General features: G+C 33.2%; 1 protein-coding gene and 2 pseudogenes across 1 annotated transcript; all 3 read left to right on the top strand.

Annotated features, from left to right (window-relative positions):
• The first annotated feature begins 1,286 nt into the window (after positions 1-1,286).
• On the top strand, positions 1,287-7,085 carry LOC129318651 (potassium transporter 4-like). Its single transcript, XM_054963542.1, has 9 exons — positions 1,287-1,572; positions 2,801-3,041; positions 3,177-3,422; positions 3,863-3,913; positions 4,038-4,298; positions 4,461-4,513; positions 4,692-4,806; positions 4,903-5,157; positions 5,623-7,085. The coding sequence occupies exons 1-9, from the start codon at positions 1,528-1,530 to the stop codon at positions 6,705-6,707; spliced, it is 2,352 nt and encodes a 783-aa protein (XP_054819517.1). The 5' UTR covers positions 1,287-1,527; the 3' UTR covers positions 6,708-7,085.
• Positions 7,086-16,031: 8,946 nt separating this feature from the next.
• LOC129302459 (potassium transporter 4-like) lies at positions 16,032-18,286 on the top strand (annotated as a pseudogene).
• Positions 18,287-18,729: 443 nt separating this feature from the next.
• On the top strand, positions 18,730-19,309 carry LOC129302450 (potassium transporter 4-like; annotated as a pseudogene).
• Positions 19,310-21,663: the final 2,354 nt, after the last annotated feature.

The following is a 21,663-nucleotide window of genomic DNA, read 5'->3' as shown; positions in this document are numbered from 1 at the left end:
AATTACTGCCAAGTCACTTGAAACATTTTGATAATAAATTAAATTTGAAGACTTACTTGTATTTAATTTTGAAAAAATAATAATAAAATTCTTCTGAAATATATAAATGATAATTTAATTTTTTAAAATGTCATAATTTTTCTGAAGTCCTTAGAGATTTTTTTATCATTAATAAATTTATATAAATTATCAAATTACCCTTGTTAAAAATAAATAATTCATAAATTTTATTTAAATATTCACAATTTTTTTTCTTACATTCACAACAATGTAATAGTAAGTAAAAAATTTAACTTCGTATGTTAAATTCCTTACTTATTATTACATTACTGTAAGTGTAACAAGGATAATTTGATAATTTATATAAATTTATTAATAATAAAAATTTTTTAAAAAACGTGAAGAAATTTATAATATTTTAAGAGATGAAATTATTATTTATATATTTTAAAAAAATTTTATTATTATTTTCCCTTTAATTCTTCGTATGGTCGCAATAAGTAATTTTCGCAAGCCGGACGCTCAAGTGGAGCGCGACGAAATACACGCGCCAGGAGGTTCCCCGTCCCGCCTGGGAAGCGCGGGGAAATAGAGCTACCGTCAGCCCGCATCTTCATGACTACATTGACTTCAAATCTTGAATGCCACATCTACTCAGCCCCCATTATGCCACGTTGCATCTCTATTTATTTATTTTCCTGTAGATGAACGATGATGTGTTCCTGCCATTTGAGAACAAGAACCAGAACCCAGATCATCCTGATAAATATTGATGGCCAATTAGGCATATATGATTATATTCTGATTCCTAGTATCAGTATGTCAATCCCGCTCTTACACACGCTATACCTCATGCATTATTAACCTGGTATATGTTCCTTCTTGCCAGATAGAATGGAATAAAGGACGTGGCTATCAATTTTGCTGCACTCTAGCTAATTATTTTCTGTTTAAATTTTGGCTGATAATTATTTTCTTGTCTTATCCTGCATTCTTCATTCACACGATAGTGCTTTCACCTTGACTAATAGGCAATAGCCTTTCTTTCTTTGTATTTTTTAAAAAAAGCACAATTTTTTATTCGACCTGATATATATCATATGCATATAAAAAATAAAAATTAGTGATTACAAATAAATTGTATTATTTATGGCTGGCCAAAATTGTGTTATCCATGTTAATGATAATGATGATATTAGATAGATTGGACTATTATGAGTTCAAAATCGTCTCCTACCCCCTTCCAGTGGGCAATGTTTGCACTCCACTCATTCCTCCTCCTACTTTGGGGTCCTATAGCGCAGGTGATAAAATCACGCGCACATCACCTGCGTGAGGTTAGCACGTGCTTCTAGTGCGGGAGATGGAGATGGGAAGTTTCACTGTTTCAATATATAGTGGCATTTCGCATTTAATTGGAACTCGAACGCACTGAGATGTGAGAGATTATCGGATTGGTTCAGTTGAGTGGCTTTCAGCACGCACCCAAGAGTGACTCGGCTTCATTCAAGCTTGGCTGCGCCCCTCATGGAAATGGAATCTGGACTTACTGCTAATCGGAGTCGTTCTCTGGTTAGCACTTTCATTTATTTTTGCTCTGCCATTGTTTTGAAATTGAAATTAATACGAGTGTCAAAGTGTTTTGTATGATCAATTTGCTTCTGAATTTCGTTTTCTGTTCTTTCATTCCACGTTTTGATTTCACTTGCCTTTCTGTACTGTGCTAATGCAATGGTTTGAATTTAAATTTTGCGAGTCTTCCTCGGCACTTGCTTCTGCTTGCTCTTGATGGCCATGGTTAATTCGTTGTGAGCTAAGTTTCTTTTTTCTGTTTCCTGAAGTTCTTTGACTTGGGTCAGTGGAAGTGTTGCCGAATTCTTTATTACTTGCCTTGCTTTGTGTTGGTTTCCGTGTTCTTGTTTAAATTCCGGTGTGGACTACTCTTTTCATATGCGTATTATATTTGATTCAATCTCTAAATTTTACTAGAGAAGCATATCGCACAAATATATTTGATGATTCCATTTGCCTTATCATAAAATCTTAATATATTCGTTTGCCGTGGAAATTGAGCGATCCAATTTCGATAGGAACACGCTAGAGTGAGCCAATTATTTTTTCTCAGTTACGGTATCCTATCATTCACTTCTCATCGTTTCTAGTTTATTCATTGTTCTCTTTGATTTAAACGAGAAAGTTGATATTTCGGCTGAATATTAATTAATTCTAAGTCAGTTAGGTGTCTCTTTCCTTGAAAATAGTCTAGAATGGGTAGGCCGTAGCGGCCAACGAAGTTTTTACATTTGACAAAAACATCATGATTTTCTCAGGAGTAGATGAGTATTTCGTTGTTTCCTTGAGCTTGATGGAGGCGACGGGGTTTCAATAATTCACCATCGTTTTATACCAGTCTCCTCAGAAATGGAAACTTTGCACGTTTCTTGTGTTTTGGTGGTAGTTAGAGGAATCGCCCGTAATTATAATCTATAATTTATTGAGATCAATAATCAACCTTTTGATCAATTGCTACTATTTGTTGTATTTTACGTGAAAGTAGATATTTTTTGACTTTTTTTCTTTTGTTCAAGTTCAACATGTTAGCTATTAACAATTGATGTGATTTTTTAAGGAAGTTATTCTAATAAGTTTTCTACCCATTAAGATGCTTCTCGATATATAATTTTAAAAAAATAATATTTTGATGCGTGGCCGCTGATACGGCACTGTTTCCTTTTTCAAATATGTAATTGTTTGAATCATAAAAAACCTAATGGTTTTCTTATTTTCTGATGCTTTGCAGATGTCATGGGCAAACCTCTCTAGGAATTTAATATTGGCATATCAAAGCTTTGGTGTGGTTTACGGAGACTTAAGTACATCGCCTCTCTATGTTTTTACAAGCACATTTGAAGGGAAGTTGCTGAAGCACTATGATGAAGAGACCATCTTTGGCACGTTTTCGTTGATTTTTTGGACCCTGACATTCATACCCCTGCTTAAATATGTTTTCATCTTGTTAGGCGCTGATGATAATGGTGAAGGTATTTTGCGATGAAATTATCTGTATAGGTTACTGCATTCATATAACATCCATTTTTTCATTTTTTCTTCAATTCTTTTTTGGGTAGTAACAGGCTATAAAGTTTATGCTCTGATTATAATTCAACAATTGTTAGGTGGGACATTTGCTCTCTATTCACTGCTTTGTAGGCATGCCAAGTTTAATTTACTTCCTAACCAGCAAGCAGCTGATGAGGAGTTGTCATCCTATAAATATGGTCCCTCCTCACAGGCTGCAACCTCTTCCCCACTAAAGAGGTTTCTGGAGAGGCATAAACGGTTAAGAACAGCACTATTAGTTGTGGTATTGTTTGGTGCTTGCATGGTCATAGGTGATGGTGTTTTCACTCCTGCAATTTCAGGTAAGTTTATATGTTAAGTCTATAGAAATTTGGCGGTGCCTGGAACTTCTTACATGCCATTTTACTGCACCCCTAGTCCTCAAAGGATAAAAATGTAAAAGAAAAGAAGAGGGATATATTTGTGTGAACTTTCAAGTCCTGACTAGCCAATGGCATCCACATTCCCTATTTTTATATTCTAAATTTTGCTGCTAAAATTAAATATTACTTGAGACCAAAGGGCCTTTCAGGGGCAACTCAGCTTTCTTGTCTTAGAATTTTATCCAAATGTACTAATACCACCGTGCTTGTACAATTTCCTTAATAGCTTGAAAGGAGATAACAGCTTCAGTTTAATATTTATTATTGTTTTACCGAATTAGTGATGGTTTGACATTTTATATGTGGATCGTCCGGTGTATAATAAGAAATTAACACAGTCGCCCACCCTTGCCTTTCAGTTCTATCATCTGTATCAGGAATAAGAGCAACTGGAAAAAAAATCACTGACGGTGAGTTAGTTCTTATTCATTTATTTGTCATCTTTGGTTGAAGATGTCACAATTCCTGTCATTGCTTTGCCAATTTTAAGGAAATAAAAATTGGCTTACCATGGAAATTCCGTTTTATTTGCAGGTGTACTTGTCTTGGTTGCTTGTTTCATCTTGGTTGCCCTGTTTGCTCTCCAGCATTTTGGCACCCATAAAGTAGCATTTATGTTTGCACCAATTGTTATAATCTGGCTTGTTTCAATTTTTTCTGTTGGGCTTTATAATACAATATATTGGAATCCAAAGATAGTTCGAGCTTTATCTCCTCACTATATCTTCAAGTTCTTCATCAAGACTGGTAAAGAAGGCTGGATTTCTCTTGGAGGGATTCTTCTCTGTATAACTGGTTTGTCAAACCTGGATCTTTATGACATTCATTTTTCATGCATCATAAATTTATTGGGACATTATGTTTCCATTTCTACTTCATGAATGTGCTTTGACTCACTAGAAGCTGAGATATAAGCACAAAGACCTGAAGTTCACTACTAGCTTACCTTTCTCACAGGAACTGAAGCTATGTTTGCAGATCTTGGTCATTTCACTGCTTTGTCAATAAGGGTGAGCTTGTAGCTTGACTTAATTTTATGTTTTGAATTGTGAGATATGCTCCTTGTCTTTTCATTAAATGTGAAAAATTTGAAGTATCTACATTATTTTATCTTTACTGCGCTGGTTATTAGCATGCAATGCCTATCTGAAGATGAGAAATTTATTAGCCTTTTCCTTTCTTGTGCAGCTTGCATTTGCTTTTGTTGTATACCCTTGTTTGGTAGTACAATACATGGGCCAAGCTGCATTTTTGTCTAAAAACCTCAACTCTATTCATAACAGTTTTTATGACTCAATACCTGGTTAGTTAATCTGAATCTCTGAATTGCTGATACCTCTGTCGCAACTGAATTATTGCAAATTATTTCAATTATTTGACAATTTTATATGCCCCACAGGACCTGTGTATTGGCCTGTCTTTGTTATTGCTGCCCTCTCTGCCATTGTCGGAAGTCAAGCTGTTATCACTGCCACTTTCTCCATCATCAAGCAGTGTCATGCACTTGGTTGCTTTCCTCGAGTCAAAGTTGTACACACATCAAAACATATATATGGACAGATCTACATCCCAGAAATTAACTGGATACTTATGATCCTGACTCTTGCTATTACCATTGGTTTTCAGGACACAACCTTAATTGGAAATGCTTATGGTAAATAATTCCTTTAATAGTATCTCCCTCATTTGCTCTCCGCTGAACCATGCATTTATAGAAGATCATTTATTCTGTCTTTTATTTTTCTTTTTGATGGCTAGTCATATTCTATGCTCTTAGCATTGGGGATGTTACACTTAGAGCCAATTTGGTGTTGTACGATTCTGTTGACTTCCTAAATTGTGTGGTGGCTTGATAATTGAGTAGGATCAAAGGACAAAATAGATTCTTAAACTGCATTATTACTAACTTGAGACCTGAGGACTTGAGTGTCAAAGTAAAGTCAGGAGAGAGAAAAACAGAGTTCAAAATAGAATACTGCACATTGTAATATCAGACTATGCCAGGTATCTTCTAGTTTGTTTTAGTATGTATTTAACATGATGCTTGTGCTACTATTTATGGTAAATTTAACTTATATATCTTACCATTGTTCGTTCTTATTGGGTATTTGGTTCACAGGACTTGCTTGCATGACAGTTATGTTTGTGACAACATTTCTGATGGCTCTTGTCATCATCTTCGTCTGGCAAAAAAGTGTTCTACTTGCTACCATATTTCTTTTATTTTTTTGGGTAATAGAGGCTACATATCTATCAGCAGCGTTCACAAAGGTGCCTCAGGGAGGATGGGTTCCTCTGGTCCTATCGTGCATCTTCATGGTTGTCATGTATGTATGGCATTATGGTACTCGTAGAAAGTATAGCTTTGATCTCCACAATAAAGTTTCGTTAAAATGGTTATTGGGATTAGGTCCTAGCCTTGGCATTGTCCGCGTCCCAGGGATTGGACTCATTTACTCAGAACTGGCAACAGGAGTACCTGCAATATTTTCCCACTTTGTAACAAACCTCCCTGCATTTCACAAGGTGCTGGTTTTTGTTTGTGTAAAATCGGTTCCTGTTCCATATGTCTCACCTGAAGAACGATTCCTTGTTGGGCGAGTTTGCCCGAGGCCCTATCGTATGTATAGGTGCATTGTTAGATATGGGTATAAGGACATTCAAAGAGATGATGACTTTGAGAATCAGCTCATACCGAGTCTAGTTGAGTTTATCCAGATGGAAGCAGTTGAACCACAATTCTCAAGCCCTGAAAGTTCTTCACTTGACGGGAGGATGGCTGTGATAAGTACCAGAAGCTTAGAATCAACTTCGACATTGATAGTGTCTGAGCATGAGGATGTTAGTGTCGACGACTCCATCCCTAGCAGCAAATCAATTACCCTGAGAAGCTTGCAATCCATCTATGAAGATGATAATGCACAACCAAGGAAGCGCCGAGTACGATTTCAGCTGCCTAACAATCCGGGAATGAATCCTGCCGTGAGAGAAGAGCTCTTGGATCTGATTCAAGCAAAGGAGGCTGGGGTTGCATATATTATGGGCCACTCATACGTGAAGGCGAGAAAGTCGTCTTCATTCTTGAAAAAGCTTGCGATTGATATTGGCTACTCATTTCTACGGAAGAATTGCAGAGGTCCAGCCGTTGCCCTTAACATTCCTCACATTAGTCTCATCGAAGTTGGAATGATATACCATGTCTAGTTGTTGATGAAATTTTGCAATTTGATTGGTGGAGGTACGGATAGCTCTCAGTTAGAAGTGGCTATTCCCCACTCATGCGGGAATATGCATTTTGAGTGACATAGGGTAGCTGTTACGGCCATGTCTGTCTTTGCTTTCTGCTGTTCTTCTCGTGTGTAAAGTACGTAGTAATGTGTGCGCGCGCGCCCGCGCCCCCGCGCGCAGCTCTTTATAGAAAATCTATTTTAAACGGGATGAGTCCAAGCTTGACCGTCTATTTGTTATTGCTTTTTGGTCATTATTCTAGCTGGCCACCTGAAAAATGTAATTTAATGGCAAGACATTGCGTTATGCGTTGGAGATGATTCGATCTATGTGATATGGAAAGTGTTTTGGCAACCTCGAGAATGTTACCATGCCAATAAGATTCAAGTCACAAAAGCATCGAATATCTTTCTGTCACTGTATATTCTATGCGCTAGCAAGGATGAGAATCTACTGATCATCTTTTTTTTTTTTAATAATTTTTTTTATGCAATGCTCGTTCGCTAACAATAAGATATGACGGGATCACTTTCGGGTTCCCCACGAGTTGTTAAATGGGAAACAAATTAATCGAGGCGGAAAAGGATAAGATGGATAAACTATTGCAGTTGTCACTAACTGTGGTCTTGATTGAACGTGGTGTGAAAGGAACGAGTTAGCGTTTAAGTGAGTTGGACCTTTCACTACGGCACTGATGATTTTGGAAGGGCATTAAATGATGCGATCAATAAGGGAGTTCTCCAAAAAGCGGATGTTTTTGTGTCACGTTGGGGCCAAGACCGGTCCCTTGACAATCAAGCTGATAAGAACGGATAGGATTAATACGTTTGTGGCAAGGAGGAAAAACACCTTTTCTGCTGCCGTTAATTCGGTAAAAAGGTGTAATAAAAGACTAATTACAGTGATGCAAAAAAATTATTCTTTTCTTTTGTTTCTTTATTTTATTTTAGCTTGGAGATGCAGTCGCTGATTTTTTTTCTTTTTGTCTGTGAAAAAACTAATCTTGATAATTGTTTGTTTGTCGTTTTTTTTTTTGTACGAGTTCAATGGGGCGACCATCGAATTCCATTTTGGAGAGATTAGGATCATCTATGGGGGTTTAAAACAAAAAAAGTAAGGGGGTATGTGTTACAGGTTGCTCTCATTTTTTGTGGCGTTATTTAAAAAGGAAAAATAAAAATGAAATGTATTGATGAAATACCACGTGTCTTTTTTTCGTATGCGCCTCCCCGCCTCCGCCCTCCGTTTAATGGTAAAAAATAGTAAACAATATTAATATAAAATGACATAATAAGAAAAACATTAAAAATATTATTTAAATTTCTAAAAAGCTTAAAATAAAAAAAAATAAAAAACTTACTACTTCCGTTGAAAAATATAAGTCATTTTTTAAGGAATTAAATGTTCAAAAATGTTAAGCATTTTTAATCTTTCGAGGTATAGTCATTGTCTTTTTTTCAAAAGTGTCCTTATTGATTAATGACTTTATATTTATTGTAAGGTGTTTAATAGAAATAAATATAAAAAATAGGTTAGTTTAAAAATAGATACTTACTTTATTGAAGGTAAAATGTGATTAAAAACACCTTACATTTTTTAATAAAGAGAATATATTTTAAAACAGATGAGTGTAAATTTTACTGTTAAATATTAGAATACTTGTGATGATTGATCCTGTAGATATCATTTAATACCACATTTTACATTCATTAGCAGGAAGAATATCAACAGGAGAGATTAGAGAATCATGTCCCCTCTGATGATAGATTGATAGTTAATATCAATATCGATATAGAGTAATATACATTACTGACGGTCAAATAAAAATTTTAATTCAATTTCGTGATCCGCTATTATGCGTACCGTTCTTGAAATCTGACAAGTGTTGACTGCTGAGAGTAATGAATCATGGAAATAAGAAGAGGTTCTCAAGGGGTAAGAGTGGTATACCAAGTCATGAAGATGATGGCATCGATTCGGTGCCATTTAGCAATTACTTGAGATCTGAAAGCTTAGAGACACGAGAATGTTGGGTTGTGATGCCTTCGGTCACGAGCTTCACGCATGCAAAGCGAGACACAACGACTCCGATAAATACTGGGGTTCGGTTTCGGCGCTAAGCATTGAGATGAGTAGGAGAATCTCATCTCCTAAACGCACCATTTTAACGAAAAAATTAATAAAGATTTAGCCAGTTTGCTAAACAGTGTCATCTGCAGGGCTTCTTTCAAAAATAAGTAATCTATGTTAGCAAGTCAGTAACATGAGGGAATTATCAATAAATAATTTATAAGAATACCTTTTGGGTTGGCCGAGGCCTTTATGGAGTCGAAACTTAAAGTTTTGGCTTCCCGGGCTCCTCCCCAGGTTATTCCTTCCTATTTTAATTTCCTCTTCATTAAGCAATTCCTTTATTGAACTGCTTTTGAGCGAACCTGTTTTGTTTTTGTTGATTTTCTATGTTATCCACTTACTGCACTGATCTCTTCCGATGCACGTTTTCAATATGAAATGTTGTCATATATTCGTGACATTCATAGTCACACCTTCATGTTCGATTTGTTGCTGTTAATATTGCACTACACAAGGTAGATAATAATGTTATTAGTTTCCATTCTATTGAAGATCGATTCTTGATGCATGCAAATGCCGGTTCTTGTTGTAGTTTCTTTCTTTTTTAAGCTTCGATTTGAAAGCTCACTTCAACTTTTCAAAATGAAATTTGTTAGCAACGAAAATATTTTAGTGATAAATAAGCTAAAAATACTCAGTATATGGAATCACCAGACGACTCTACCCTTCTATATCTTATCGAATTACTGTAGTATTCTGCTGAATGAGGTTGATATGTTTTAATACATCTTCTACTTTTCATTAAATACACTATACATTAATCATTGAGTAAATCCGATCGATTATTTCCCCATTAACCTTCCAGACTAAATGCACTACCTGATACATATATGACTATTGAAACTTAATTTTCCTTAGTGTCTGGTTGTTATGCACAATGTGTAACAAACATTTTTCTTTTCCAGCAGATGAGCAATGCAATGGAATAGTGCTTGTTTAAATTTTGGCATTTTGCAGTTTTCATGGGTCAACCTCTCTTAGAACCTTGTTCATCGTGTTGAATGCTAATGATAATGGAGAAGGTATTCTTAGACTAATATTCATCAGAGAGATATGACAATTTACAAATCGCTTTCATGGAAGGAAAAACAAAAACTATCAAGTATTCGCTTTGATTATGTTTCCACCATTTTCAGGTGGGACATTTGCTCTTTACACCCTCCTTTGCAGGCATGCTAAATTTAATTTACTTCCCAATCAGTAAGCAGGTGATAAGCAACAACCATCTTGTGATTCCTCATCACAGGCTGATGCCTCTCCACTACGGAAGAAGCTTTTGGACAATCATAGGAAATCCAGAGAGGTTTGCTCATTGTAGTATCGTTTGGTACTTGCATGATGATAGGTGATGGTGTGCTAACACCAGCAATGTTGGGTGAGATGCCAATCAAGTTTTTGAAATGAGTTTCTCATAATGTCATTTTGGTGTATGATATGGTAGAAGGAGATGAAGAGGGAAGAACAAGAGAGAAACAGAATAAACATAGAGGAGAAATAGAAAAGAAAGATAAGTAACAAGAGAGAAGAGAGAAAAACAAAAAGGAAACAAAAGTTGAGAGAGAACCGAATATATTTTTGAGTTTTTTCACATTAAGTATAACATCTGACTTGCACTTAGATCCTTTATATAAGCTTCTTCATCCCTTTATTCTAACCAAACCTAACTAACTAATCCCCCAGCTAACTAAGTTATTTATTCTTTACATATCAATATTTCCCTCCCCAAATGCCCTTGTCCTTAAGGGTCAACAAGAAAAAAATTTGAAAATTATATTGAAACAACTAAGTAGTATCTTCACCCACAAGCTTCTCTACCAAACCAATATTATTTTGATAATTTTGCCTTGCTTCCATTTAACCCTTTTATTTAATACTTCCTCTACCATCCCCATTACCTTGTACAACCTAAGATAAGTAACCAAATTTTGAATCTCCTTTAAGTTTATTAAAGGAAAATTGTAACACACCAAAATTTTTTTAAAAAAAATAATTTAACTCAACCATAGTTGGGATACAGCCACCCAACACATTTTTATATCAATAATTTTAATATAAAAATATTTTATAATTGGTTTCAACTCACACACTATAGCATTTCAGATAAATTTTTACCTCCCACATGCCATTAGGCTAAATCATATTTGTCCATCCTTATACTCCCAACAAGTAAAATAAGCAATTTAGTCAATTTTCAATACAAGCCAGTTATTTGGCCTTATAATCATGCCAATTTAATCAATCCAAAGTAAACCAAATATTAAAATTACAGTCATCCAAATTGTACCAAAAATAAAAATAGTTTGAAAGGCATGATTACATTTATATATTTATAATTAACAATAAACAAAAAGCCCTAATATTGGCAATATAACACATTATAAATCATAATTAAATACCCAAAAGAGATAGTGGATCTATACCACTAAACCTCTGGGACTCCTCCACGTGTCACTCGTGGCTCTTCTCCTGAAAATTGTTAACCACATAATGAGACTCAAAAGTCCCAGTAACCAAAGCCAATTTATGATAGTGTATACAAACAGTTAAGTGTGTGCTTACTAAGTAAGAATTAAAAATAATATACTTCCAACAAATATAAGAAATATTACAATACACACAAACAACCATCCTTATATCCCTCAATTAACCTCGAGCCGTAGCTCTCACTCGGTGCTAAATTACCCGGCCAAAGGTAGATTAGCTCGAGCCCTTACAAGCCACCTATTGAGCTCCAATAGGGGCGTACCACGTGGCACATAAGTACAACAATAATAGCAAGTCTCCCAACACCTCCCCAATAATTAAACAAATTCATAATAATATTGCACAATTATACAATATTACAAAATTCATAATTTTCTCAATAATCACCCAATTAACATGAAGTAACACTAATCACAAATTAAAAGCATGGTTATCTTGTGGCTTTTTCAATAAATTATTCCTTAAAATTTCTCTCTCACCACAATCTTCACCAGTAATACAATCTACAAATAACATATTATTTATATTAGTTTAATTTTTGAAACTAATAAAATAATTCTAATAATAGAATTAAAAATATAACATAATTTCTAATCTCAATCTTAATACAAATCTATAGTTAATACTATTAAGTAAAATTTTTAACTCCTCTTTTAATTATCAATAAACATTAATAATCTAAAAATCAACTTCTAAACTAATTTCTATTATCAAAATTTTCTTTTTATTTCATAAATTCGTACCTAAAATACCCAAAAATTAAAAAATGAGTCTCTAGCTTAGAATCATAATCCTATAACCATAATAATTCATTTCTCATCCCAAATAATCATCTAAACCTCAATAAATCAATATATATTTTTAGATCTAGTTTAGAATTTGATCCATAAGCCACAGATTCAAAGATCATCAATAAATTTATACTCTAGAACATTTATTATATTACTGACAACCTCAAAAATCATATTTATTTAACATAAATTCATCCCTCTTCCAGATCTTAAATTTTCTACCACTACAAACTCAGAAACCAAAGAAGAAGGATGACTAAGAAAAATTTTAGAACACTTACTTAGTCTTGAAAAGCTTAAAATCACACACCTAAATATCCTATTAAAAACTCTTACCTTAAAAATTTAGATATTTCGCACCTGCAAACTCGCTTCTCTCGCGCTCAGCTCGCGCGCAGGAAAAGAATTGAAGAAATGAAAGGAAACGGGTGAGTTATATAAAAATTCAATGGGTCCTACATCTTTTTTTATATTATTCTTCTTTCCTCTCTCTCCCCTTTTTTATTATTTTATGTAATCATGACGCGGCGCCGAAAGCAATTTGTTCTTCTTCTTCTTTCCCCTTTTTTTTAATACGTTTTCCCTTTTTTTTGTTATAATAATAATTTAATAATATTTTTTTATTTTTTTTAATTATTATTTTTTTTATTTTTTTTATTTTTTTTTTAGAATTATATCCTAAGTTAGATTTAATAATCATCTCTTACTAATTTTCTTACCTCTAAATATTATTTTTTTAATTTCTATTAACCCAAATTAACTATTAAAATTTAAATTGGGATGTTACAAAAAATGACATAGCTTTTGCTTTTAAAAATGTCACAAATATGACAATTATGGCTTTGACTTTTTAGCTTGAAAAATTGTCCAAGCACATGAATTGAAATGATACCTATGTTTGTAGAATTTTTGAGGATAGAAAAAACAAATCTTTCAATCTCTGTGCTCTACTGCTTTTTTTGGGTTTAACTTTTTTGTGATTTTTGAGTTAGTTTTTTTTAAGAAGAGGCCTATACACTTGAAGAAATAGAGGAATTAGGATCGGTTTTCAAATAAAAAGAATGAATTTCAAGGGAAAGGACTTTTTCTCCTCAACATGTTAAGGCCCACCACCACTAGATGTGTTTTGCAGTCCTGTCCACTTGTCTGAGCCCAATAAAGTATTCTAAAACCCATCATGAAAATCAAGACTTGTTGCCTTTTGGACTTTTTGTGTGTCTCTCGCTCTTTGAAGATTGAAATCATGCACTTGTGCGATGCTCTAAGCAATGATTGAGGCTTCAAGATACAATCTTCAGCAACAAGGTCCTCGTCTAGTCCTGCTACATACCTCTTTAAGGCTTCTACATAGACTTCCCAAGAAAGTTGTTTACCCTTCTTTATCTGCATAGAAGATTGGTGCCATTGGATACCTCCTTGTCTAAGTGAATTCTTGCCACGATAACTTTCCCAAGAATCTAGTGTTTCACTAAAACTTTAAAAGCTACCTAAGAACGTCATCTTACTGGAATCTTGGAGATTCTAGTATAGGTTAATGGATGCCACCTCCATCCTTGGAAGATGACCCTCCACCATTATGGGATTCATTAGGCTGTCAATCAAGTTGAGCTATTCAGGTAGTGAGGGCTTAGAATTGATTCTTTAATGTATAAAGTCTTGCATCATTTCGATCTGTCATCTTCTTGAACGCAACTTAGGAACACGTTTCTGGCATATAAAGGTGAGGAAAGATAGGCTTTGGATAACTCTGATATGGTAGAAGGAGATGAAGAGGGAAGAATAAGAGAGAAATATAATAAACAAAGGAGAAATAGGAAAAGAAAGATGAGGGACAAGATACAAGAGAGAAAAAGGAAATAGAGGCAGAGAGAGAGAAGTGAATATATTTCTGGGTTTTTCCACGTTAAGCATAACATCTGACTCACACTCAAGATCCCTTATATAGGCTTTCTCATCCCTTTATTATAATAGAACCTAATTAACTAATCCCCCAACTAACAAAATTTTTCTTCTTCATTTATTTATTTGTTACATGTTGTTGTAATCTTAGGTATTATCTGTAATCACCAATTTGCGTGGAATACTTTTACCTTAATTACTTGAGAAGAATCTGTAAATGTTATATAGCATCTATTAAGCAATATTGTTGAGAGCAAGCTTAATAATATTGTAATAGGGGAAAAAGATGGATCGCATCATGTTTTTTAGATTAGGATCTAATGTGAAACGGTTAGCTACTAATATGCATTACTAGGTGACAAGGAAACCTTCCTATTTTATCCTAAAATTGATTGAAGTAATATCACTATAGACCAAATGTAACATCCTGATTTTTATATAATAAAGAAATTGTGGAATTTAGGTTTTGAGAAAAAAAATGATAATAATAGGAATTTTATATTATTTGAGGTTATTTAGAAATAATATTATGATTAGGTATTTAATTATGAATTTAAAAATTTAAATTTAAAATCACATAAGCAATATTTAGTTAAGATATAATACATAAATAATTTTTTTTATGTGTGTGTTTAAAAAAAAAAAGAGAAGGTAGAAGGAACAAAAAAAAGGGGGGGTGGAAGGTTGTTGTTTCTAAGTCCCACATTGGTTAGATGAGGGAAGAGAAGAGGTGCCTTCATGTATAAAAAGGAGGGGGTGTGTGCATTAGGAAGCATGAGAGGCTAAGATGCAATTTAGAGAAAATTGCAACTTTGGGCCCAAAGGTTTGAATAATAAATTCAAACCTATAGTTTTTTTTTTAATATAATTTTGGGACTCACAATCCCATTTTTATATTATTTTTCTCTCTTCCTCTCACGTTGCTCGGCGTTTTCTCGCAAGGGGGGGGATTATTTTTCTTTTTTCTTCAGGTATGTTCTAACTTTCCTGTTTAGATTAGCATTTAAAAATTTATTAATTACAAATTAATTTTATAGTTATTTTCTAAATATATTAGCTTTCTAGTGATATGATTATTTTGTAGGATAGAGTAAATATTTTGATTAGGATTTTTCTATAGGATAGTTACTCTGATGATATGATGGATTAAAATATAGGTTAAAATTCTTAGGGATATAGTAAATATTATAGAATATTTTCTTAGGTTGAAACTCATGTTTAAGAATTTTTGAGTTAAAATCTAGATCTATATGGTTGAATTTATGTGGAATCTGAGACGTAGGGATAAATCTATGATTATTAAATATTTATTTAAGTATGAATAGGTTTTTGAGGTTATTAGAAAGGTGATTTGAGGCTTCAGGATAATTCTAAAATTTTTAATTTATTTTTAGATGAATTTTTAGAATGTAGAAGGATGAAATTGCGATACTAGAAGTGAATTGAGGATAAAAAAAAAAAATAGTTCATTAGGTTACGAGAATTTTAGAAAAGAATTTGGGAAGTTAAATAAGGCATAAATCTTAAATTAGTGTTATATGGACTATAGATTTAAGACTTTCTAACTCTTTAAATTAGAGTTATTTATTTAATGTAAAATTAATATATAGTATTGTGAAATAATTATTGTAGATATATTGCCAAAGATAGTGGTGAAAAAAGGAGTTGTGAAGGGGAACTTGTTATTCAAGACACAAGGTAACCATTATTAATGTGTTGGATGAGTGTGTTTGTGAATGGTTATGTGTTGTTTTGTTGTTTGGAAAAATTATGAATTATTGAAAATAAAATACTGTATATACTTGTTTGAAATTATTGCCAAGTGGGTTAAAAATTTATTTTTGTTTATCATGATGAGATATTATTGTTCGGACTATATTCCTGTTGGATATTTGACATGATGCATGACTTGTCAGGGTATTTTAAGTATGGTGTTAATGGGAATTTCTGTTTCGGTTAATTATTACCCCGTGGTAAGCCCTCATTGGACCCAATGAGTGGCGTTGTCGCTGGTCCAACTCACTTTGGCCGGGTGATTTGGCGTCCGAGCATGGTGAAAAGGAGGATATAAGGTGCAGTCATGCAATTAAATACTTGTTCGGTTTGTTTGAAAATATTGTTCGGTATTAAATGTTTGTGTGCCCACTTAGCCAATCGCATGATTAGTTACATCCGCATGCATCATTACATATTAATTTTTGGTACTGAGACTTTTGAGTCTCATTCCCCGTGGTTAATATTTTTACAGGAGCGAATCCGGCCGAGAAAGCACCAGAGGTGTTTAATTATTGGTGTATGAGACACCATCTTTTACGTTGCCTCTTATTGGATTTTATACAATGTATCTTGTGCCAACTAGGGACATATCTTGTCTATGGAGCATGTAAACTCTAATCCTTTTTATTAAATGCATTTATATGTCCAAGAGGATTATGTCTGTCCCTTTTGATTCATGACCTAATTTAAATAACATGCTATGCGGATCATGTCTGTCCCTCATGGTTCTAATTGCTTTTTGAGATATTTTAAGACCTGTGGTATATTGTCTTGGATGTATCATGGTAGAAATTTTTCTACCATGATAGGGTATGATAAGGGTTCAATGAAAAAAAAAAATGATTTCTTGAATTAATAACTTGCGAAAAAAATTGGTTTGTAAATTTGAGGGTGTTACATATTGGTATCAGAGCATATAGTTCGGTTGGCAATATACATTGTTATGGTGCTTCTCATGTATGGCCATGAATAGCTAGGCTAATTTTATTATTTATATCTTGTATCCTTTAGGAGGGGAGAGAAACTATACCTTATCCTTGACTGTAGTTAGCGTCAATATCAAGATTGCAAGTTGTACATAAAACATTAATGCAAGGTTATTTATTTTCTTTATTTGGTCTCCCTTGTTGGACATTCTAAGATTTGATGATCTAATCCTATCAGTTAGAAAGTTGATTTTTTTCTAAGAAGAAGTTTTATGTTGTTTGCAGAGAGAACTTGTATTACTTGCGTGCATCATATTAGTTGGTCTTTTTGCTCTTTAACATATGGCACCAACAAAAGTAGAATTTATGTTTGCCCTATTGCTAATAATCTGGCTTGCATCTATTTTTTTTTCTGTTGGGCTGTATAATACAATATTATGGAATCTAAAATAGTGTGCGCGATATCCCTAAATTACATATTCAAATTCTTTCAAAGACTAGTTTCGATGGTTGGAATTCTCTTGAAAGGATTCTCCTTTACAGTGCTAGTATGTTAGACTTGATCATGCCTACATAGCATTCCCTTTTATGTGCTACTTTATGCACAGATGTTATGGCTTAAGTTTTAGTTAATATTTAATAACCTTAATTGACTTTTTGTTTACAAAACTCTTGAGAGAATATTTGAACACAAACCCTCCTGATTGCTGAGCATATTGTGTATCACTAGGGTTTGAAGCTATGCTCGCAGATCTTGATCACTTTACTGCCTTTTCAATTAGGGTAAGCACACTTTTTTACTTGTTTATGTAAAATGAAATTTATTTGGAATTTGTTGATCAATTTATTGAAATGATGAGCAAATTCTGCAATATGTAATATCTATATTAGATAGTTTGGCCCTAGATTGCATGACACTTAAGATTGCAGGTTGTATTCTTAGCTACTTTATGAATAATACAGCTTTCAATATTTTGTTGGTATAACTTGATAATGATTATTAGAATTGTCTGAAGAATATGCGACAATTTATCTCTATAACCTTGCAATCATTCAATGTTTTGTGCAGCTTGTATTTATTGTTATGATGCACCCTTGTTTAGTAGTACAGTACATAGGCCCAGCAACATTTTGGTCCAAAAACCTCCATTGTATTACTAAAAAACTTTTATGACTCATAGCTAATTAGACTATCATACTAAACGATATTGTTTGCTATGATTTGTTAAACTAATATTATGTTATTTTAAGCTCCTTTATGTTTATTGGTCCTACAAAACTTGTATTTTAGCCTGTATTTATTATTGGAACCTTTATAATAGTTGTTGGGAGTCAGGTTGTTATAACTGCCACCTTCTCTATCATCAAATAGTGCCATGCATTTAGTTGCTTTCCATATGTCAAAGTTGTGCACACCTCAAAACGTATATATGAAAAAATTTACATCCCAGAAGCAAACTAGATCCTAATGATCTTGACTCTTACTTCAACTATTGGATTTCAGGAAATAACTTTAATTGGAAATGCTTATGGTAATTATTCTTAGCTGGAGAGTTTTTCTTTCCTTACTTGTAACCCGGACAACACACACATGAAGATATAAACATATATCACCTTTTCCTTTTACTCCTTTAATTGCAATTGTGTGTTCACTTTTATCATTTAGTATAACTCCATAAAAGTAAACTAGTGATTTAATATCAAGCCCTTTAATATTCATGTGATTATTGTTGTTTCCTCGTGTTTCAATTTTGGTATGCTTTGCTTTCTACCCAACAATTGGTTGAATTTTGGCTAGTTTTTCTCTGGGGCTGTCATATTAGCCTATTTCATAGGATAATATTGGAGAGCTTGGAAAATGTCAAGAGCATGTGTTTCTTTGACTAAATACTTAAATGGCATGTGTGTTTTATTTTTCTAATTGATTCTTTTTTGGTATTGGGTGACCAGGACTTGCTTTTGTGATAGAACATTTGTGACTATGTTTTGATGGCATTTGTTATTGTTTTCATCTGGAACAAAAATATCATGCTTGATGTAGTATTCTTTTGTTCTTTTAGGTGATTAGGGTCTATACCTATCAACCGCGCGTGCTCATGAAAGTTCCACAAGGAGGGTGGGTTCCTCTTGGCCTATCTTACTTCTTTTGCTTATTATGTATACTTGGTATTATGGCACTATTCAAAGTACAATTTTGATATGAAAAAAAACATTCATTGAGATAGGTAATAGGTTTAGGCCCCACGCTTGGAATTGTTCGTGTCCCAAAAAGAGGTATCATCTACTCATAACTAATAATAGGAGTCTTGGCAATATTCTCTCGCCTCATCACCAACCTTCCTGCATTTCATCAGGTGTTGGTTTTTATTTATACGAAATCAGTTCCTATTTTATATGTCCCTCCCAAAGAGTGCTTATTATGCGAATCTGCCCTAAACCATATTGTATGTATAGGTGCACAGTTAGATATCAATACAAGGACATTTAAACCAACGATGGAGAATTCGAGACCCTGCTCATATAGAGCATTGTAGAGTTTTATCATGACAAATGTAACATCCCAATTTAAATTTTAATAGTTAATTTTGATTAATAAAAATTTTAAAAAAATATTTAGAGGTAAGCAAATTAGTAGAAAATAATTATTAAATATAACTTAGGATATAATTCTAAATTAAAAATTTTTTTAAAAAAATTTTATTATTTATTAATTAATTAAAAATATTATTAAATTATTATTATTATAAAAAAGAGGAAAAGGGTGTGAATAAAAAAAAAGGGAAGAAGAAGAAGAAGAATGAGTTTGCTTTCGGCGCCGCGTGCTACAATTATTACGTATATATAATAATAATAAAAAAAGGGGGAGAGAGAGGAAGAAGAAATAATAAAAAAATGTGGGGACCCTCTGAATTTTTATAAAAACTCACCCGTTCCTTTCGTTTCTTCAATTCTTTTCCTGTGAAAAAAAAATGGTCAAGTTGACTCAATGGTACCAGACTTCGTCTCAACTTCGTTAAGGTGGTAGAGGTTGGAGGTTCGAGTTTGGGGAGGTTCCAAAAGACCCCATGAGGGTGGGGTGAGGAATAACCACTGTACCACCAGTGGGAAAGCCGGCAATCATGTGGTGACATGTGTGTTGTCCAGCGCCTGGGAAAAGACCCTGGAGAGGCAGTGGTGACCCAGGAGGGCTGTTACATAACCCAACTATGGTTGAGTTAAATTATTTTTTAAAAAAAAATTTAGTGTGTTACAACAAAAGCAATGGCATCACAATTCATAAATGATAGGAATTCAGGATTATTTGTTCATGTTGCATTTCCTCACAATCAAGTTCAAGCCTATTATTGGGAGGATTGTTAAGCTAGCATATTTTACAGTCTATTATTGAGGATTAAAGCTTGAAATTTATCGGGAGCCAAGTGAAGTTTCAGATGCTACATAACATTGATATGGATTCTACAATGAGGGAGGAACTTTCGGATTTGATAGAAGCAAAGGGATGTGGGGTTATATATATAATGAGACATACAAATGTGAAAGCAAGGAGGTTGTCACCATCCTTGAAAAAACTAGTGGTTGATATTGGCTATTCATTTCTACGCAGAATTATAGGGATTCAGTGGTTGCCCTTAACATTCCTCATATCAGTCATGTGGAAGTTGGGATGATTTGTTATGTGTAGATTTGAAATTTTGTCGCTTGCTTACAGGTAAGGCTATAGGCTCTCTAACACGTTGTTGTCAGGAGAGAGAGGGGTTAAGCATGTGTGCTCCATTTCTTCATTCAAAGTTGCCCTAAAGTGGATATCAAAACCATCTACGGGAGGATGTTGGTATTTCCATAATGATACTTATTGAATAAATCCAAATTAGTGTCTTCTCATTCATGGGAGGTTTTTTTAAGACAGTCAAACTTCAACTGATCATTTTTAGGATACTTGTTAGACAATAATAAACTAGTAGGAATAGTAGACATTGATGAATAATTATTGAATTTAATACGTAGTACACATAATGAGTGAGATTTATCATTAGACAATAATATATCTATTCACTCATACATGAAGATTACTGTAGCTAGTTTAAAACTAATCCACGTGGGGAGTAATCAGGCAAACTCAAAAAAGAAGCTCTCGGGTAAAATACCTTGCATATGTCCATAGGCCATTATCCAATTTTGAAGCATTTAGGTAAGTTGATTTCTTGCTACATTTGTACTTTTGTATGACTTCTTATAATTGACTACACGAATTTTTTCAAATCAAGTGAGAGGTTCAATTTACATTGAAAAAATGACAATTCAGGACTCTATAAAAATATTAAGGACAATTACATATTTTAAATTATTGAAATTTTAACAATAGATTATGATTTTTGTTTGCAATTAAAAAAAATGTAAATAGTTGATTGTAAAATTAATAAAATACACTTGAGATTATTTATAACATTAATTGATAATTTAAAAGAACCAATTATAATCTCATTTTTTTTCTCAATATATAGGCAAACCACTTGAAAAATTAAGAAAATACATTTAGAATTATTTGTAATGTTAATTAAAAATTTACGAGAATTAGTTGCAAACTGTGAGCCAATAATTTTTGATTTTTTGCCATTACTTAGAAAATATATTAAACTATGAAATCCATTATAAATATCAAGTTAATCAACAAAAAAATAATTTATTACAAGACCATAATTTTTATTGAAATTTTATAATAATTTAAGTTTGTAATTGTTATTAGTTCCTAATAATCATTGGGAAAAACAATAAAATTTTTTGAATTATATAAATTATAATTTAGTCTCTCAAAATGTTTAATTTTATTGGAGTTCTTAAGATTTCTATGTAAATAAATTTTAAAGTAAAAAAGACTATTTTACCTTTATTGAAAATAACAAGTTCTAATTACAACTTTTATTA

Source organism: Prosopis cineraria, unplaced genomic scaffold (assembly GCF_029017545.1).
Source record: "Prosopis cineraria cultivar Desert tree isolate PC_DT_omini unplaced genomic scaffold, ASM2901754v1 PC1, whole genome shotgun sequence".
Lineage (NCBI taxonomy): Eukaryota > Viridiplantae > Streptophyta > Magnoliopsida > Fabales > Fabaceae > Prosopis > Prosopis cineraria.
This window is presented reverse-complemented; position numbering and strand designations above follow the sequence as displayed.